At 41.4% G+C, this 13,926-nt stretch overlaps 2 protein-coding genes across 3 annotated transcripts; one reads left to right on the forward strand and one right to left on the reverse strand.

The window, feature by feature from the left end:
- Positions 1 to 265: 265 nt before the first annotated feature.
- On the forward strand, positions 266 to 6,256 carry LOC141809219 (uncharacterized). Its single transcript, XM_074696121.1, has 10 exons — positions 266 to 415; positions 2,240 to 2,322; positions 2,651 to 2,749; positions 2,991 to 3,092; positions 3,189 to 3,323; positions 4,357 to 4,494; positions 4,817 to 4,868; positions 4,956 to 4,982; positions 5,223 to 5,249; positions 5,334 to 6,256. The coding sequence occupies exons 2-10, from the start codon at positions 2,263 to 2,265 to the stop codon at positions 5,888 to 5,890; spliced, it is 1,197 nt and encodes a 398-aa protein (XP_074552222.1). The 5' UTR covers positions 266 to 415; positions 2,240 to 2,262; the 3' UTR covers positions 5,891 to 6,256.
- Positions 6,257 to 6,716: 460 nt separating this feature from the next.
- dus1l (dihydrouridine synthase 1-like (S. cerevisiae)) lies at positions 6,717 to 11,787 on the reverse strand. 2 transcript variants are annotated; one of them, XM_074696119.1, is made up of 14 exons: positions 11,704 to 11,787; positions 10,782 to 11,027; positions 10,579 to 10,687; positions 10,375 to 10,425; positions 10,159 to 10,271; positions 9,971 to 10,053; positions 9,770 to 9,873; positions 9,535 to 9,682; positions 9,325 to 9,421; positions 9,102 to 9,190; positions 8,818 to 8,987; positions 8,690 to 8,727; positions 8,523 to 8,598; positions 6,717 to 8,395 (listed from the first exon to the last, which is right to left on the reverse strand). In XM_074696119.1, the coding sequence occupies exons 2-14, from the start codon at positions 11,016 to 11,018 to the stop codon at positions 8,202 to 8,204; spliced, it is 1,509 nt and encodes a 502-aa protein (XP_074552220.1). In that variant the 5' UTR covers positions 11,019 to 11,027; positions 11,704 to 11,787; the 3' UTR covers positions 6,717 to 8,201. The 2 variants fall into 2 exon arrangements, with proteins under 2 accessions (XP_074552220.1, XP_074552221.1); XM_074696120.1 differs by lacking the exon at positions 11,704 to 11,787 and adding an exon at positions 11,328 to 11,346.
- Between the last annotated feature and the right edge of the window lie 2,139 nt (positions 11,788 to 13,926).

Raw genomic sequence — 13,926 nt, forward strand, 5'->3', positions numbered from 1 at the left:
TTTGAACTTAATGTCAGAGTGACTGTGCTGTCTTTGATCAAAATGATCCATCACAGTTAATTGAAATTATATGTATCAAAAGGACTAGTGGTATTGGTACTCGGTGAGCACTCAAGAGGGAGTACTCGTTCTGGTATCGGTCTGCATAAAAAGTGGTATCGAATATCCTTACTTATAATATTTTCAAGTGCATCACCGCGACCTTCCAAAGATGGCCGCCGTCCGTGTCCACCTCGCGACTTCTTTCGTCACTACCGGAGGAACCCGAGCCCACCCGAGCAGCCGAGCTTCAGTCTGGTGTGTAAACAAGGTCAGAGCCACTGCAGCACTCAGACGAACACTTTCTGAGCTGGACAGCTGCTCGACTTGAACAGGACAGGAAGAAAACTCCTGCAGCACACACCTGAGCAGAAAGGTAAGCTAAGTGGCACGCGCTCAGTTTGCATCATGTTGTGTAGTTTTTGCAGGAATCACTGCAGGGACGAGTTGACGACATTTCCTGCCTAGAGACATGAAATATAGGATTTTAGTGCATTTTTATATCCAGATTAATGTGAGGAATGAGTCATTCTGCATCTATTATTCAGGTTTGCCGCAAAGTCACACGGCAGGTGAGTGTTTGGACGTGCGCAGTCATCAGCTGGCCTCCATCTGAGTCTGCAGAGGCTGCTGGGTCATGATTTCTCACCAGAGCAATAAAACTCTCTGATGGAGTATGCCTTTTACAGATCCCAGATCTGCAGTTAAGAGTATAAGCAGAAAATGCTCTGTAATGTTACTGACTGCAGCTGAGGATGAGTCAGCAGTATTGCACAGACTGTTTGACCCACAAAAAGAGGACAAGATGAGAGGGTTTACTGACACCTGAAAGCAAGATTCATATTTTTGAAGTAGCTGCAAAATGTTCACCTTTTACATATTCAACCATGGTATTGGTCCTGATCTGACTCATGCAGTTTTAGATATCACATTTGTTTGAATGATTTATGATTTGATAAAATACTGCAGTAAATGCTCACATTATACCAAGATAAAAAGAAGAGCATGGACAAATACACATTTGCACTGAATCGTGGCATAGATTAGATGAAAGCAAATAAATTAGAGCACATCCTTACTTGTATATCTTTATGAAGAGAAGATGATTTTAATAACAAAACATTATCCTATGTATACATTATAACTATAACTATAATGAATTGTAAGATAAAGTTATCAGAGATAAGATTGGAGATATGATTTCTTCATACTCAGTTATAGCACCAGTTTTAGATCATTGCTTTTATGTGATGTCACTTCTCATGACTGATACTGGTGCAGGATTAGCAAAAAGCTGTACATTTTCTGTTTAAGTACAGATGAGGAAATGCTAAAAGCAGGGCTTTGCTAGCTTCTTTATTGCTCTCTGAGGACTACAGTCCCTTAGGGTGTGTAGATTTGCATTATTTAGACATTTGTTGGGAAACCAGAGCTCACATCATGACACCGAGGCTGGGTAACATTAAACCGCTACGTCTTGGCACCTTTTGTATCCTCATCCTAGAAAAATGCACTACCAACTTAATCCAGAGGGGGCGCCAGAATCAACGCAGCATAAAAACTCCTCACATGGCCTTTAATCTAAAGCCTAACCAGGACAATAAGATACTCAGATGCTGGTTTTGATTTATATGTAAATTCATGTCTTTGCTGTGAAAACTGTGCTAAGTTTCTGTCTGAACTGTTCACAGTCTGAGATTTGTGTTTCAAGGACGGGGAGAAAGAGACTTCAGGGGCAAGGGCTGGGGATTACAGGGAGATAAAGAGGGACACAGACTGGAAGCTGGGTGTGTGTAGGCTCAGTCACGTTTCCGCCTGTTCACTGCTCCACTTTTACCCACCCTGTCCTGACACAGATCTTTAAACTTTATTAACAGTATCTGTCAGTGATTCCTGTCCTGCTGCACAGACAGCACGGTCTGTGTCCCTGTTAATGAGCTGTTGTGATAACACTGATGTTTTGCTTCCTGCACAGCCACGTGAAGTCTTTATCATGTGTTTAATGATTTCCATGACACACTCATGTTTTGGTGGTAAACATTAGCAGTGGGGGATGATACGAACAAGGACTAAAACAGTGTCATGTAAGACACGTTCATGAGCTCCATTCTCTTGTTCAACGGTGTCTTTAGAAGCTAACAGGTATAGGAGGTGGGTTTTTTTGCAGATGAATAAGATGTTTTTGTGTTTTCTTCTGTAGGACTCCACCACACACCAGCCAAGATGATGCAGTGTTTTCACTTCATGGTGGAGCCGGCCAAAACTTTAACGGCCAAGATAAAGGTAACAAGATTCCCTCAGTGTGGTTTTTGGGTCATACTTAGGTAGACAGCTGACGTGACATTATGACAGCACATTTCATCACTCGCAGTTTTATTTCTGTTGCTGTGTGTGGGAAGTTTTGTGCAGATCTGGTGAAGCAGAGAGTCTCAAGAGGAGGGAGGAAGGGAGAGGGGGGATCTTTGTGTTTCTGCTGACAGGAACAGAACCACCGTGTGCATGTTGATCAGGCTGAGAGTCCGGCTCTTTCTGGGCCTGACCCCATTCCTGCTTTCTAAAATGTCTTCTAAATGCCTCCCCGTTCCCATAGAGGATGTTGTGTGTCTTGCAGGAATCAAATAAAAGGGCTAAAAGGGAGAAGAGGGAGCCTCTGGATGAGGATCAGCTCTTTGTTGTGGATCTCGCCCGAGATCTCAACAGGGTCTGCCAGGTAACAATTCAGCCTGGAGAAACAATGTCACAAGTTACTCACCTTCTTGTTGTTAAATGTTTTGGGTTTAAGACTTCAGTATACTTTAATTAAACTCCATGAATGTAAGCTGCAACAAGAACAACACAGCTCAGTAACAAACAAGTGTGTTACATGTCGGAATAAAACAGGAAATGATTCTAAGTGAACTCAAGTTTTGTAAAACTAATGTAAACTTGATGTTTGCATCTGGTCTCTGCAGCGGTCCTCAGTCCTGGAGCACATCTGGGGCCTGGACGACACCTGGCCCTCCTCTCTCTGCAGGCTCTTCATCCTGCAGTGGGCCGCCATGTTAGAAAGCAAGGTACTCCTCTGACTGTGAATACACCGGATCAAAGTGAGCAGAGGCCCGTGCCTTAAAGGTGTGTGTTTGTGTGTGTGTGTGTGTGTGTGTGTGCAGAAGAGGCCCATGCAGACAGACGGCTGGCCAGAGATCGATGAGGTCAAAAATCCGGATGTGATCAACGAGCAGGACCTGCTGCAGGCCAAAACTGTGATCCTGACCTGGATTAAGGATCTGAGAGCTCAGCCTGAGGTGAGAACTGGACTAAAACACACCACAGAGTGTGTGAGAAATCTCTGAGCCTGCATTATTTCTAACGGCCACAAGGGGGAGATGTCACAAGAAGAGTCACTGCATAAAAATATCTTCACTCCTCAGCTGGTTGTTGATATTGTCCTTCTGATCTCAATTCGGTCACATTTAGTCCTAAAGATGCACTGCAAAAAGCTGAAATCTTATCAAGTGTCTTTGTCTTTTTTAAGTAAAAATTGTCTTATTATACTCGATATGAGCCACTTTCAACTTATCAATCCAGAAAAATGTCTTGTTTCAAGTTGTCAGAGTACAAAAATGAGGTTTTAATTGCTTGTAACCATTAAAAAATCTGCCAATGGAACAAGAAAAAATTGCTTGAACATTTCCTTGAGACTAGAACAATGTCTTAATACAAGTAACTTTCTCTTGTTCCATTGGCAGAATTTTTTACTGGTTACGAGCAATTCAGACCTCATTTTTGTCCTTGAATAACTTAAACAAAAGACATTTTTCTGGAGTGGTCATGTGAATTTTGCTCATATTGAATCTAAAAAGGAATTTTCTACTGAAAATAAGACAAAAACACTTGATAAGATTTTAGTTTTTGCAATATGGTGATGGCAACAACAGTGGAGGCTTCTAAACAGTAGTCCTAAACCAAGTAAAAGACATATTGGGTACTATTTCCTTCCATCCTTTTTTGTATTGCTGATAATTCATTCATTTTCTGAACTGCTTATCCTGTTCAGGGTCGCGGGTGGCTGGAGCCTATCCCAGCTGTCATTGGGCGAGCCAGTCAATCACAGGGCTGACAGAGACAGACAACCATTCACATACACACTCACATCGACGGACAATTTAGAGTGACCAATTAACCTGATGAGCATGTTTTTGGACTGTGGGAGGAAGCCGTAGTACCCAGAGAGGACGCACAGTTTACGCACGGGGAGAATATGCAAACTCTGTGCCACCGTGCAGCCAGTGCTAATAAAATAATCATCAAATCAAGTCAAATTATTTTACTCTACAGCAAAGTGTGTGGCCTGGGGAACCGGTGGCGAAGGTTCTGGAGGACCTGCAGTCCGCCTGGCGTTGGGGGCGAGCTCCAAACCTGCTGACCGCCATGGAGCTGGTGATGTGGACTCTAATGCTGCAGAGGCCTGATAAGGTGTGTGATCTACTCCCAGGTGTAGCAGTAAAAAAAATGACTTTATGTGTTTATAGCTTTTCATGTTTTCTTTTTTAATTCTTTGGATTTTTTTTTTTTTACTGCTTTCATCTCCTCGTGGCTTTTATCTCTCACGCTGCTTTAATCTCTTTTTTGCTTACATCTTCTCACTCCTCTGGTCCACTTGGTCTCAGTGTATTTGTGCAATTCTCGTTTTGTTTAAGTTGGATTCTTGTGTTTTTTTCTTCTCACCTTTACGGGCGCTGAATTAAGTTCTTATAATTGTTTTAATAAAAGCACATTTTGTGTTTTGTCCCTGCAGGACACCATCCCACAGCAGTGGCTCATGTGGAAGCAGCGCACTCAGAAGATTGGTTTGTAGATTAAAACTGAATCCAGATGAAGATTGATTAAGTTTTGAGGTTTTACTTTATCATGAGTCTGTTTTTTTCCTTCCACAGGCGCCATTTCCTACATTCCTCAGCCAGGTGAGTGACACACTTCATTTTATTTATTGGCAGATTATTTTTTGATCTTGTTTTCATTTGTCAAGTAAACAAAGAGATTCAGCTTCTACTTCCTACATCATAAAAAGTGAAGAATTGAACAGACATCTCTACGATGGGCATTTCTCGTATTAAGTTGATTTACAAACAAAGGTTAACATCAAGAATTTATGATTGTTATCATGTTGGATATTAAAAACATGTCCTCTTGTGTTTCTGCAGTGTGGGAGTGGATCTCAGATGCAGCAGGTAAAACATTCATGAAACTAAAGTTGAACTCTGTAGATTCTGAACCTCTATGCGAAAACAAACCTCCTGGATGTTTTTCTTCAGTTGAGGTGACTCTGGACCTGGACACAGCCAACCCTGACCTCCTCATCACCGATGATAAGAGGATGCGCTGCGGCTTTGAAAGGAAGGAAGTCCCCAACTACCACCAGAGGTTTGACGGCTGGTGGTGCGCTGTCGGGACAGAGGGCTACGGCACTGGCCGCCATTACTGGGAGGCGGAGGTGGGAGAGCGAGACTGGCGGCTGGGCGTGGCTAAAGAGTCAGCCTTGAGGAAAGGGTTCAAGTCCCTGAACACTGACACGGGCTACCTGAGTCTGCGGCTGGAGAGAGGCACCGAGCTGAAGGCGCTGACCGTGCCCTTCACCGCCCTGCCGCCCGGCCTCATCCCCCGCAAGGTTGGCATCTACCTTGACTACAACGGGGGCCAGCTGTCCTTCTACGACGTGGACAAACACCTGCACATCTACACCTACAATGAGAGCTTCAACGAGAAGCTGTTCCCGTTGTTCGGGACCGTGGAGATCGTGAAGGATCTGGTGATCAAGTCTCCTGCTGCTAAGGGTCACTTCCTGTGCCCAACATCCTGCCTCTGGGCCTGAATCTCCTCCTGTCCGTCACCTCCAAACACCTAGATATCCTCTACAACACCTAGATATCAAGATGAAACCTAAACAATCAGGTTCAGTAATAATCACTGAGAGGAATCAGAGATCCTGATGTATAAATCATGTTTGTGCTTTTAACAGCTCCTCCACGTGACCGCTCTCCTCTCTCTGCTGCTTTCATGTGATCGTTGCACTTTCTGCCTCTCTGGGCTCACTTATTCTCTCTGCTCACACTCACTGAGTGTTTTCATATATTTAAAAAAGGACATCTGTGGTATTAATGTCCTGCAATGTGCAATATTAACCCTGCCGTATAATGCATTCCTGTGAATGACCAATAAACCAAAACGTGTCAGTTGACAGCCTGGTGGTGCTTTTTTTTTCTCTCTTTCTTCCGTCTGATTTTTCTGTTTCATTTTCCAACCTGAGGAAAAAAACTCACATATTACACCATGTTTATGTTTTTATAAAAAGGCCTTTATTTTATGGTTTTATGGCTTAACAGAGGCAGAGATGAAGTGACCCACATCCATAAACCAATCAAGTTTATTGACACTAGCCTGTGACAGTCGTTTCAAACAGGTCATCTTTAACTACAGCGGGTTTAACAGTCATTAAAAAATAGTTTTCAGTGTGTAATAAATAAAACTTTTCCTGTTTACAAACTTTTTTTTATTAACAGTTAAGACTATTTTCAGAAGCTGTGAACAAAAAACAAAAAATCTGCTTTAGTTGCACTAAAGTGATGATACCGACTGTTTTAGGCTAGCTTAGCAACTAGAGTCATAGTAAACAGCTGATCTCTGTTAAAAGTACCAAAATAAATAAGTTAAGTCTCTGAAGTGTTTGCGTGATTCTACACTGTTCCTGTTGGTTCACTTATATAAAATATTCCTCTCTATCATCCAGTTTTTCTTTATGAGACAATCCTCCAGGTAGCACCGTACAAACATTTACCAGATTGTTTTGTCTCTGAATAAAGCGAGCACCATGTTTCTCCGTGAGCTAAAGGTTTCTGGATGGGCAGTGGCACTTCTAATCAAAAAGGCACATACAAAGTCAAAGCCTCAGGAGGAAATCCTTTACTCAGATCTAAACATTACCTTAAATAACAGAAAAAAAAACCCACATCAGAATCCTCTCACTTTGGTGGTTCAGGGGAAAAAAAGTAGAGTTCAAATCAAAGAAAAGAGGAAGTTAAACCACCGTTCTGAAGATCTGGAAGTAAAAGAGTTTCTGTTGATTGACAGTGTTTTTTTAATAACTCTTAAAAAGACTGTTTTCGTCGTGAAGGGTTTTCTGTTTTAGCAGCAATTTGTTCTGACTGATCTACACCTACACACACAGACACTCACACATCCCTCAGGATCAGAGCTCATTTGTTCAGAGGTAACCCAATCAGATTAAAGCTTAGACTGGTTCAAGTCCTGCTCCTCTCCAGTCAGCAAACTACGGTGGCCTTTGGGGACAAGAATGAGATAAATTGGAAAGTTTGATCCTCCATTTGCAAAGTTTTAACAATGAAAAAGCAATTAATAGCCATGGCTCTTCTTAATTCCCTTCCAAACATTACATTTTCACGCAGCCACACACTAAATGCTAAAAAGCTCTTAGTTTGTCCATTCTGAGCTTCTGTAGAAACATCAGGTGCAAGATAGAGGCTTCTGTGGAAGGGGACCCACTCAAATATAGATATAAAAAATTAAATGATTCTTTTATTCAACTGAAATTCTGAATAATCTTTTTTTACCAAGTCTGTCACTAAATATTGGGTACTGCACCTTTAAAAAGAGAAAAGTAATTCTAAAATTAGTCATGTGGAAAGAGTCCTATTTAGAGCTCTGATAGGCTTTTAAAGTCTGTATCTGGATCAAGTTGATTCAGTTTTAGTTTACAAAATGGGACAAAACTGAACAGGATTACCTGATCCTGGTTTTCCAGATCTTTCTGATCCAGATTCAAATTTTTAATAATGAGTCCCTGAAGATTTATTTAACCTTGAATGTCTGCACAGAAAGCAAAATAAGTAAAAGTTTGTTTCTGTTTCTCATCAAATAAGCCCAGATGACATCTGTTTCTGTGTAAAAACCTTCAACTCTGATCAGCCAATCAGATGCGAGGAAAGCTCAGGACTGCAGAAGAAAAACAATCTTTGGGAGAAATCTGATCAAATCTCCAAGTTTCTGCACTGAGATGTTAAAAATCTTTAGTCTCTTACAAAGTATTCCCACACTTTTAGGACTTTGACCTTTGACCTGTCAGGACTGCACTAACAGAGTTTGTTGTTAACAGAGTTAGCATCAGCTCATAGTGTTTGCCCTGCGTTTGTCTGATTCTGCAGCTCTGTGCTCTGATGCTCAGGGAGGATCTGAGGAGAGTTTCTGCTCTTCTCTGTCTCTGTAGTCAAACCCTCCTTCTTCTCCTCCTCCTCCTCTTTCTTCTTCTTCTCCTCTTCAGCTTTCTGTTTCTCTGCCTTTGTCTTGAACCTCAGCCCGTGGCCTGACAAACACAGGGTGGAGACATTATTTTAATCTTTAATCTCTTCAATCTTTAATTTTCCTTTGAATGAAAGGAAGTCAACATCAAAATCAATACTGTAATCTGTGTGTGTGTGTGTGTCACTCACTCTGGCAGTCAGCCACCTCCTTGAATGCCTTCTTTTTACAGCAGCCTCGACACAGGTTAAACACACACTTATTCCCCTGCAGAGAAAAACAGAGCATCAGTAAATGTACCAACAGTTTTCTTTGTGTTTCCTTCTCCAGCTGGTGTTGATCTCTGATCTCTGCTCACCTTTGGGTTCCCACACTGCTCACATTTAATGTACTTTGCTGCAGAAGGAAAGAAAAAGGTCAGTTTGAAAAATTAAAGGAAGAGGCATCTAGAATCTGACACAAGCTGAAGTTTGGTCTCAGACTCACGTTTGTGCTCGGGACAGAAGTTTTTGTTTGGGTTTCTGGATCTCTTCTTCAGCTTGTTTTTGGAGAGTGTGTCGGCTGCTCCATCTGTGTCCTCCAGCGCCCTCTTCTGACACACCGTCCTCTTCACCTCAGAGCTCTGACCGTTACCGTTTGTTACTGGATCCTTTGGTCTATAACAAAACAGAAAGGAAGAGACACTGATCTCATCCAAAGACTGAAGAACATTCTGTGGAGTATATGACTTTGATTGTTTTGAAACAGGATCAGAGGTTTTCTGGACTCACGGTGGTCTGACATAGGGCTGGCAAATCCAGTGAGGGAAAGGAAGACTGCTCCCCTTCTCCTCTGCATCCTTTCCTCTTGCAATCTCCTCCTGTCCAGGCCAAAAAATGCCCTCTCATTAAAATCAGAGAAAAAATCTTCCTCTATTTGAATTAGCATGCGATAGAAATGATTCTTCGCAGTTTAAAATCTGCGCTCTGCTGCTCAACAAAGAGCTCTTGTTACCTGACAGCGCAGCCTCAGCTGTTTGCTGACGTCAGCCAAACCCTCGATGTTTTTCACTTTAGCCAAGTCCTCCCTCAGGTCCTGATGGATCTGTAGCCTGCACACAAACACAAACACAATCCACATGGCTGCTACACAGGGGATCTCTGCATCCATAGTCTTTGAAAATTCAAAGCTTGTGTCGTGTGTTCCTAAAGACAAGAGACGTACGTGTGGTGCCAGAGCTTGAAGAGGTGAGCCCGTACGTAGGACAGGGTGCAGGGCGGGTGCTGCTTCACCACCTCCAGGTATTCCTCAGCCATCTCCCACACAGGGGGGCTGCGTCCCTCGAACAGGGCAGGATTATGGAGGTTCCCCTCTGGATACACAAACAATCTCGTTTTAAAATGAGGAAATGACAGATTCTCAATCATCCAACACAGATTTAAAGAGGTGTGTTTTTCACCTGCACTCATGACTCCATGAACTCCAGTCTCCTGAATGCAGCGCTCCACATCACTCAGGTGTTGGATGTTTCCATTTGCAAACACAGGAATATTTACAGCTTTCCTTTAGGTTAAAAAACAAAACAGTCAAAAAATGTGATTTTTCCGTTTGATTTCATTTTGTAGATTTTAAATATTTATAAGGTGATAAAATCTTGTACCTGACTGCTTTAATGTGCTCCCAGCTGGCGATTCCTGTCATGGCTCCTTTCTGGTCTTTGGTTCTGCCGTGCACCGTCAGCAGCTGGGAATAAATTCACAACTTTTCAGAGTTTTTAAATTCTCTGTGGAACTTCATGCTGGACAGACTGATAACGTCATTAGTACTTAGGACCCGCTGTGATCATACCTGACATCCAGCTTTCTCCAGCATCTGAGCATAGCGGATCGTCTTCTCCATCTCCTTGAACACACGGATCTTACACGTGATGGGCACAGAGAGCTTTTCATGGGCTAACCTGACTGAGAGATCAGAGGGGAATGTATCAAAGAGGTCAAAAGGATCCAAGGTTTTATCTCTTCATTCAGAGATCATCCCCTTTACAGAAGTCACAAACAGACTTACTCATTTTCTCCAACAGATCCCATTCATCTTGGAGGAAAACTCCATAGTGTCCTGAGGAAAAAGAATCGAGATGAGTTAGTCTGCTTCATTAAACCTCGAATGCAATGATTTAACATGGGGTCAAACCAGATAAGTCCTCATCTGCTGCTCGATTAACCCATAGTGTGAGCTGGTTTTTGAGGTGTCTGAAGCTCCTGTGTGTACCTCTTTTAGCGATCATCTGAGGACAGCCCAGGTTGAGATCTATGGCATCACAGTAATCCTGAGCCAGCAGAGCCGCCTGCAGGAACACCTCCGGATCGTTGGCACAAAACTGAAAAATATGAAAACATTTAAAACCAATATAGCACTGCTCTTGGTGTTTTCAGCAGCAGACAGCTGAATTCCTGCCTCTCTCTGAACCTCACCTGTGTGATAAGAGGTCTGTCCTCCTCACACACTTCGTTGTACAGGTTTTCCCTCCGGTAGTTGGCATCTCGTACAAACACCTGAGCATGCAGCATGGGCGTGTAGCAGAGATGAGCACCGTGGCGGCGGCTGAGCAAGCGCCACGCCAGCTCGCTCTGGTCCACCATGGGCGCCACCACGTACCGAGCTTCTTTCAGGGTCTTCTTCCAGAACTCAAAGCCCTGGAGCTTGGCCATCACTGCTGACTTCATGAGGGAGGAAAGGACATTAAACATCATTGAAAGACAGTGTAGGAAACTGGTTTGGCAACATCAGAGCTTATTCTGTTGAAAAAATGTTAAAAAGATGACTCTGGTGAAATTAAAAACAGATTTTTTTAAGTGATATTTTTTTAAAGATCACATAATAACACTAATGTTCACGCTTTATAGCAAATATATCTTTTCAGAAAGATTTTGAAGTGTTTTTCAAAACCTGATCACATACCAAGACCTGATCTACTCAGATCTATCAGTCAAAGCGCTTGTAAACCAAACCAGACAAACCAGTAAGGGATGAATTCACCACATCAGCATGCATGGATCTCTGCACTCACAGACCAGGTTTCAGGACTTCATAGACTTTGAATGGAGATGATTTTAACAACTCCTGGACAATCACTTTCGAGAAATGTCATCAAATTATTCATTTCCAGCTTCCGTTTCCTCACAGGTGGAACAAATGGTAGTATTTCTGAGCTGTCTGTTAACTTTAGCATCCCAAGCTAACAGCAGTCAGTTGACATGTAGCACATGATGCAGCACCGAGCTGACTTAACTTCCACGAGTCTGGCACGAGCTCATCACAGAGACGAGTCAACGGCAACATCCGGGTACAAAGTAACTGTTCTCATGAATAAATATATCTATATATAATGTTTACCTGGGATACAGAGGGATTTGTAGTTTATTCTTCCAGAAGCACCTTTCTGCTGTGTGCAGCACCGAAATAACACCGGTAGGAAACTTTTCCTCAGAGTCTGCTTCGTACTTTTTTCCCCCGTTTTGTGGTGGATCGATCCAGCGCTTAGGCTCATTACCGCCACCTACTGGAGGGTAAACCACAGACATACACTTCTGATGATTTACACATCAGAAATAAATGCACGGTTTGACTCCTCAGGGTAAGATGTGACCTTTCATTCAGCTGAATACATTCAAAGAATTAGATGTAATGTCTGGACATAAAAGTCAAACATTGCACTGAAATATCATAAAGGAGCATTTAAAGGCAGATATGTAGATGGTTTATTGTTATTTTGAAAGACTATCCGGCTCCTCTCATCATTAAATGACGAATTAAAGATACTTTGGCCTTTTTTCCTGAGCCATCACTTCACAGGAAGTCCCACTCACTATCATCCATCACCATGGTTACTGATCACACAGCTGTTGTGTCGCTTTTGGTGCCATTTTCCTGCAAATCCTCAGCCAACAAAAGAGCAAGAGAGAGATGTGCAAAATAAATGAATGTGTTCCCTTTCCTTTCATTTTAACTTCGCTCTGTGTTTAAAGAAGAAAACAAAATAATGCCTCAGATATCCGGACAATTAAAAAAATAATTTAGAGGCTATTCTGTGAAAGCTTTCTATAATGGACCTCTTTCACAATATATGTAATTTTGCCCACTGCCCAATTTTTTGTTTATTGTGTGGTATTTGTAGTACACCCAGAGACTCCCTAGAATATACCTTTAGAAAATTCAAAAGTTATCCAGGGCCTGTACTGTGACCTATTTTATGATCATTGCCATAGGTGTGAGCCAGGGTGCACACTTTACCCCAAAACTTACTCAAACACAAATAATAAATCATCAAATTGGGTCAAATCACCTTCACTGAAGTCTGGTGCATCTTTTGAAATCGAATGTAAAGCTACGTATTACAACTGAAAGAAGTTATTGAATTTTAACTGGAAAAAAAAGTTTTTTTTCCATGATTTTTTTCAACAAATTCAATTCTTTAGAGATGTGTCTGACCAACTTACAGTTGGTGTACACCTGAAATACTTACAAATTATTTGGCCACATATATATTCTCAAAGTGGGAAAAAAATCATCAAATTCTGAGACCGGTAAAATTGTTCAATTAACAGGTTGGGTTACTGTCATAGAATCAGGATACATATCTTGTATATAGGGAACCTTTAAAGATTTCTTCAGAATTCATCCTTTAAGTATGATTTCTTTTAGAATTTGGATGCTAGATTCAAAACAAACATTTCACATGAAATGTTATTCATTTTAATATTGAACAGCCACAAAGGGCCTGTATATTATGCCTTTGTGATGAGATAATAATGAGCCATTGATACAAGTAAAAACCGATGTATTTTAGGATTGTTGTAATCAGATTGTATATATCTACAATGACAGCAATACATAAACATTACTTCTGTCAATTTCTGTTTCTAGTACTTATAAATACATGTAATCTGTTATATGGCCTTTGTGTCTTTTTGCATAGCAATGGCTTGGACAATTTTAATTTGTAGACTGGAACTATAGTAAGGGAAAGGGGATCTGAGAAATCCATAAGATGTATGATTGGCTGGTTATTTCATAGACTGGAGTCTTTGAATTTGCTTGTGTATGGTTGGAGGGGTTTCTGATTTTGAAAATGTTTATAATATCCCAAATAATAGATTACAGACGCAACATGTGCACACATGCCAGAGGTTCTCTTTCCAGCAAGACAGAGACAATAATATGCCTTCACAGGATCATCTGGTGCATTCTTGTCAAATTGAATCCAAACATAGTATTTTATTTGAGATCTGTGACGAGAATGAATCTGTCCCCTAATGAGATCAGCATCATGCTGGTAAACCCAAATCTCAAAACCCAAATATGAAATAACCAGCCAATCAATCATCTTATGGATTTCTCAGATCCCCTTTCTCTTACCAAATTTCCCTCCCAAATTAAAATCTGTATTTATCTATATTTAGCATTAAAGAAGAAACATGATGTTTGGGTATAAAGATAAATTATATCAAAAACTAATTTAAACATTTCTCTACTATAAGCATGATGCAGTTAGCAACTTTGAAACATCACCAACCCAAAAATTAAAGCTCTCCAACAAATCAAAACATGTGATCAAAT

Source organism: Halichoeres trimaculatus, unplaced genomic scaffold (genome assembly GCF_033239565.1).
Source record: "Halichoeres trimaculatus isolate MK-OKI-2021-1 unplaced genomic scaffold, fHalTri1.1 fHalTri1_scaffold_20, whole genome shotgun sequence".
Taxonomy (NCBI): domain Eukaryota; kingdom Metazoa; phylum Chordata; class Actinopteri; order Labriformes; family Labridae; genus Halichoeres; species Halichoeres trimaculatus.

Bases quoted from the DNA above. Each gene is read 5' to 3' on its own strand.
- LOC141809219 (XM_074696121.1), top strand. From the start codon at position 2,263: ATGATGCAGTGTTTTCACTTCATGGTGGAGCCGGCCAAAACTTTAACG. The intron at 3,093-3,188 runs GTACTCCTCTGA...GTGTGTGTGCAG, and splicing joins CCGCCATGTTAGAAAGCAAG to AAGAGGCCCATGCAGACAGA. The intron at 4,495-4,816 runs GTGTGTGATCTA...TTGTCCCTGCAG, and splicing joins TGCTGCAGAGGCCTGATAAG to GACACCATCCCACAGCAGTG.
- dus1l (XM_074696119.1), bottom strand. From the start codon at position 11,018: ATGGCCAAGCTCCAGGGCTTTGAGTTCTGGAAGAAGACCCTGAAAGAA. The intron at 8,599-8,689 runs GTGAGCAGAGAT...TTTTCTCTGCAG, and splicing joins AGCAGTGTGGGAACCCAAAG to GGGAATAAGTGTGTGTTTAA. The intron at 8,396-8,522 runs GTGAGTGACACA...TGTGTTTGTCAG, and splicing joins GGAGGTGGCTGACTGCCAGA to GCCACGGGCTGAGGTTCAAG.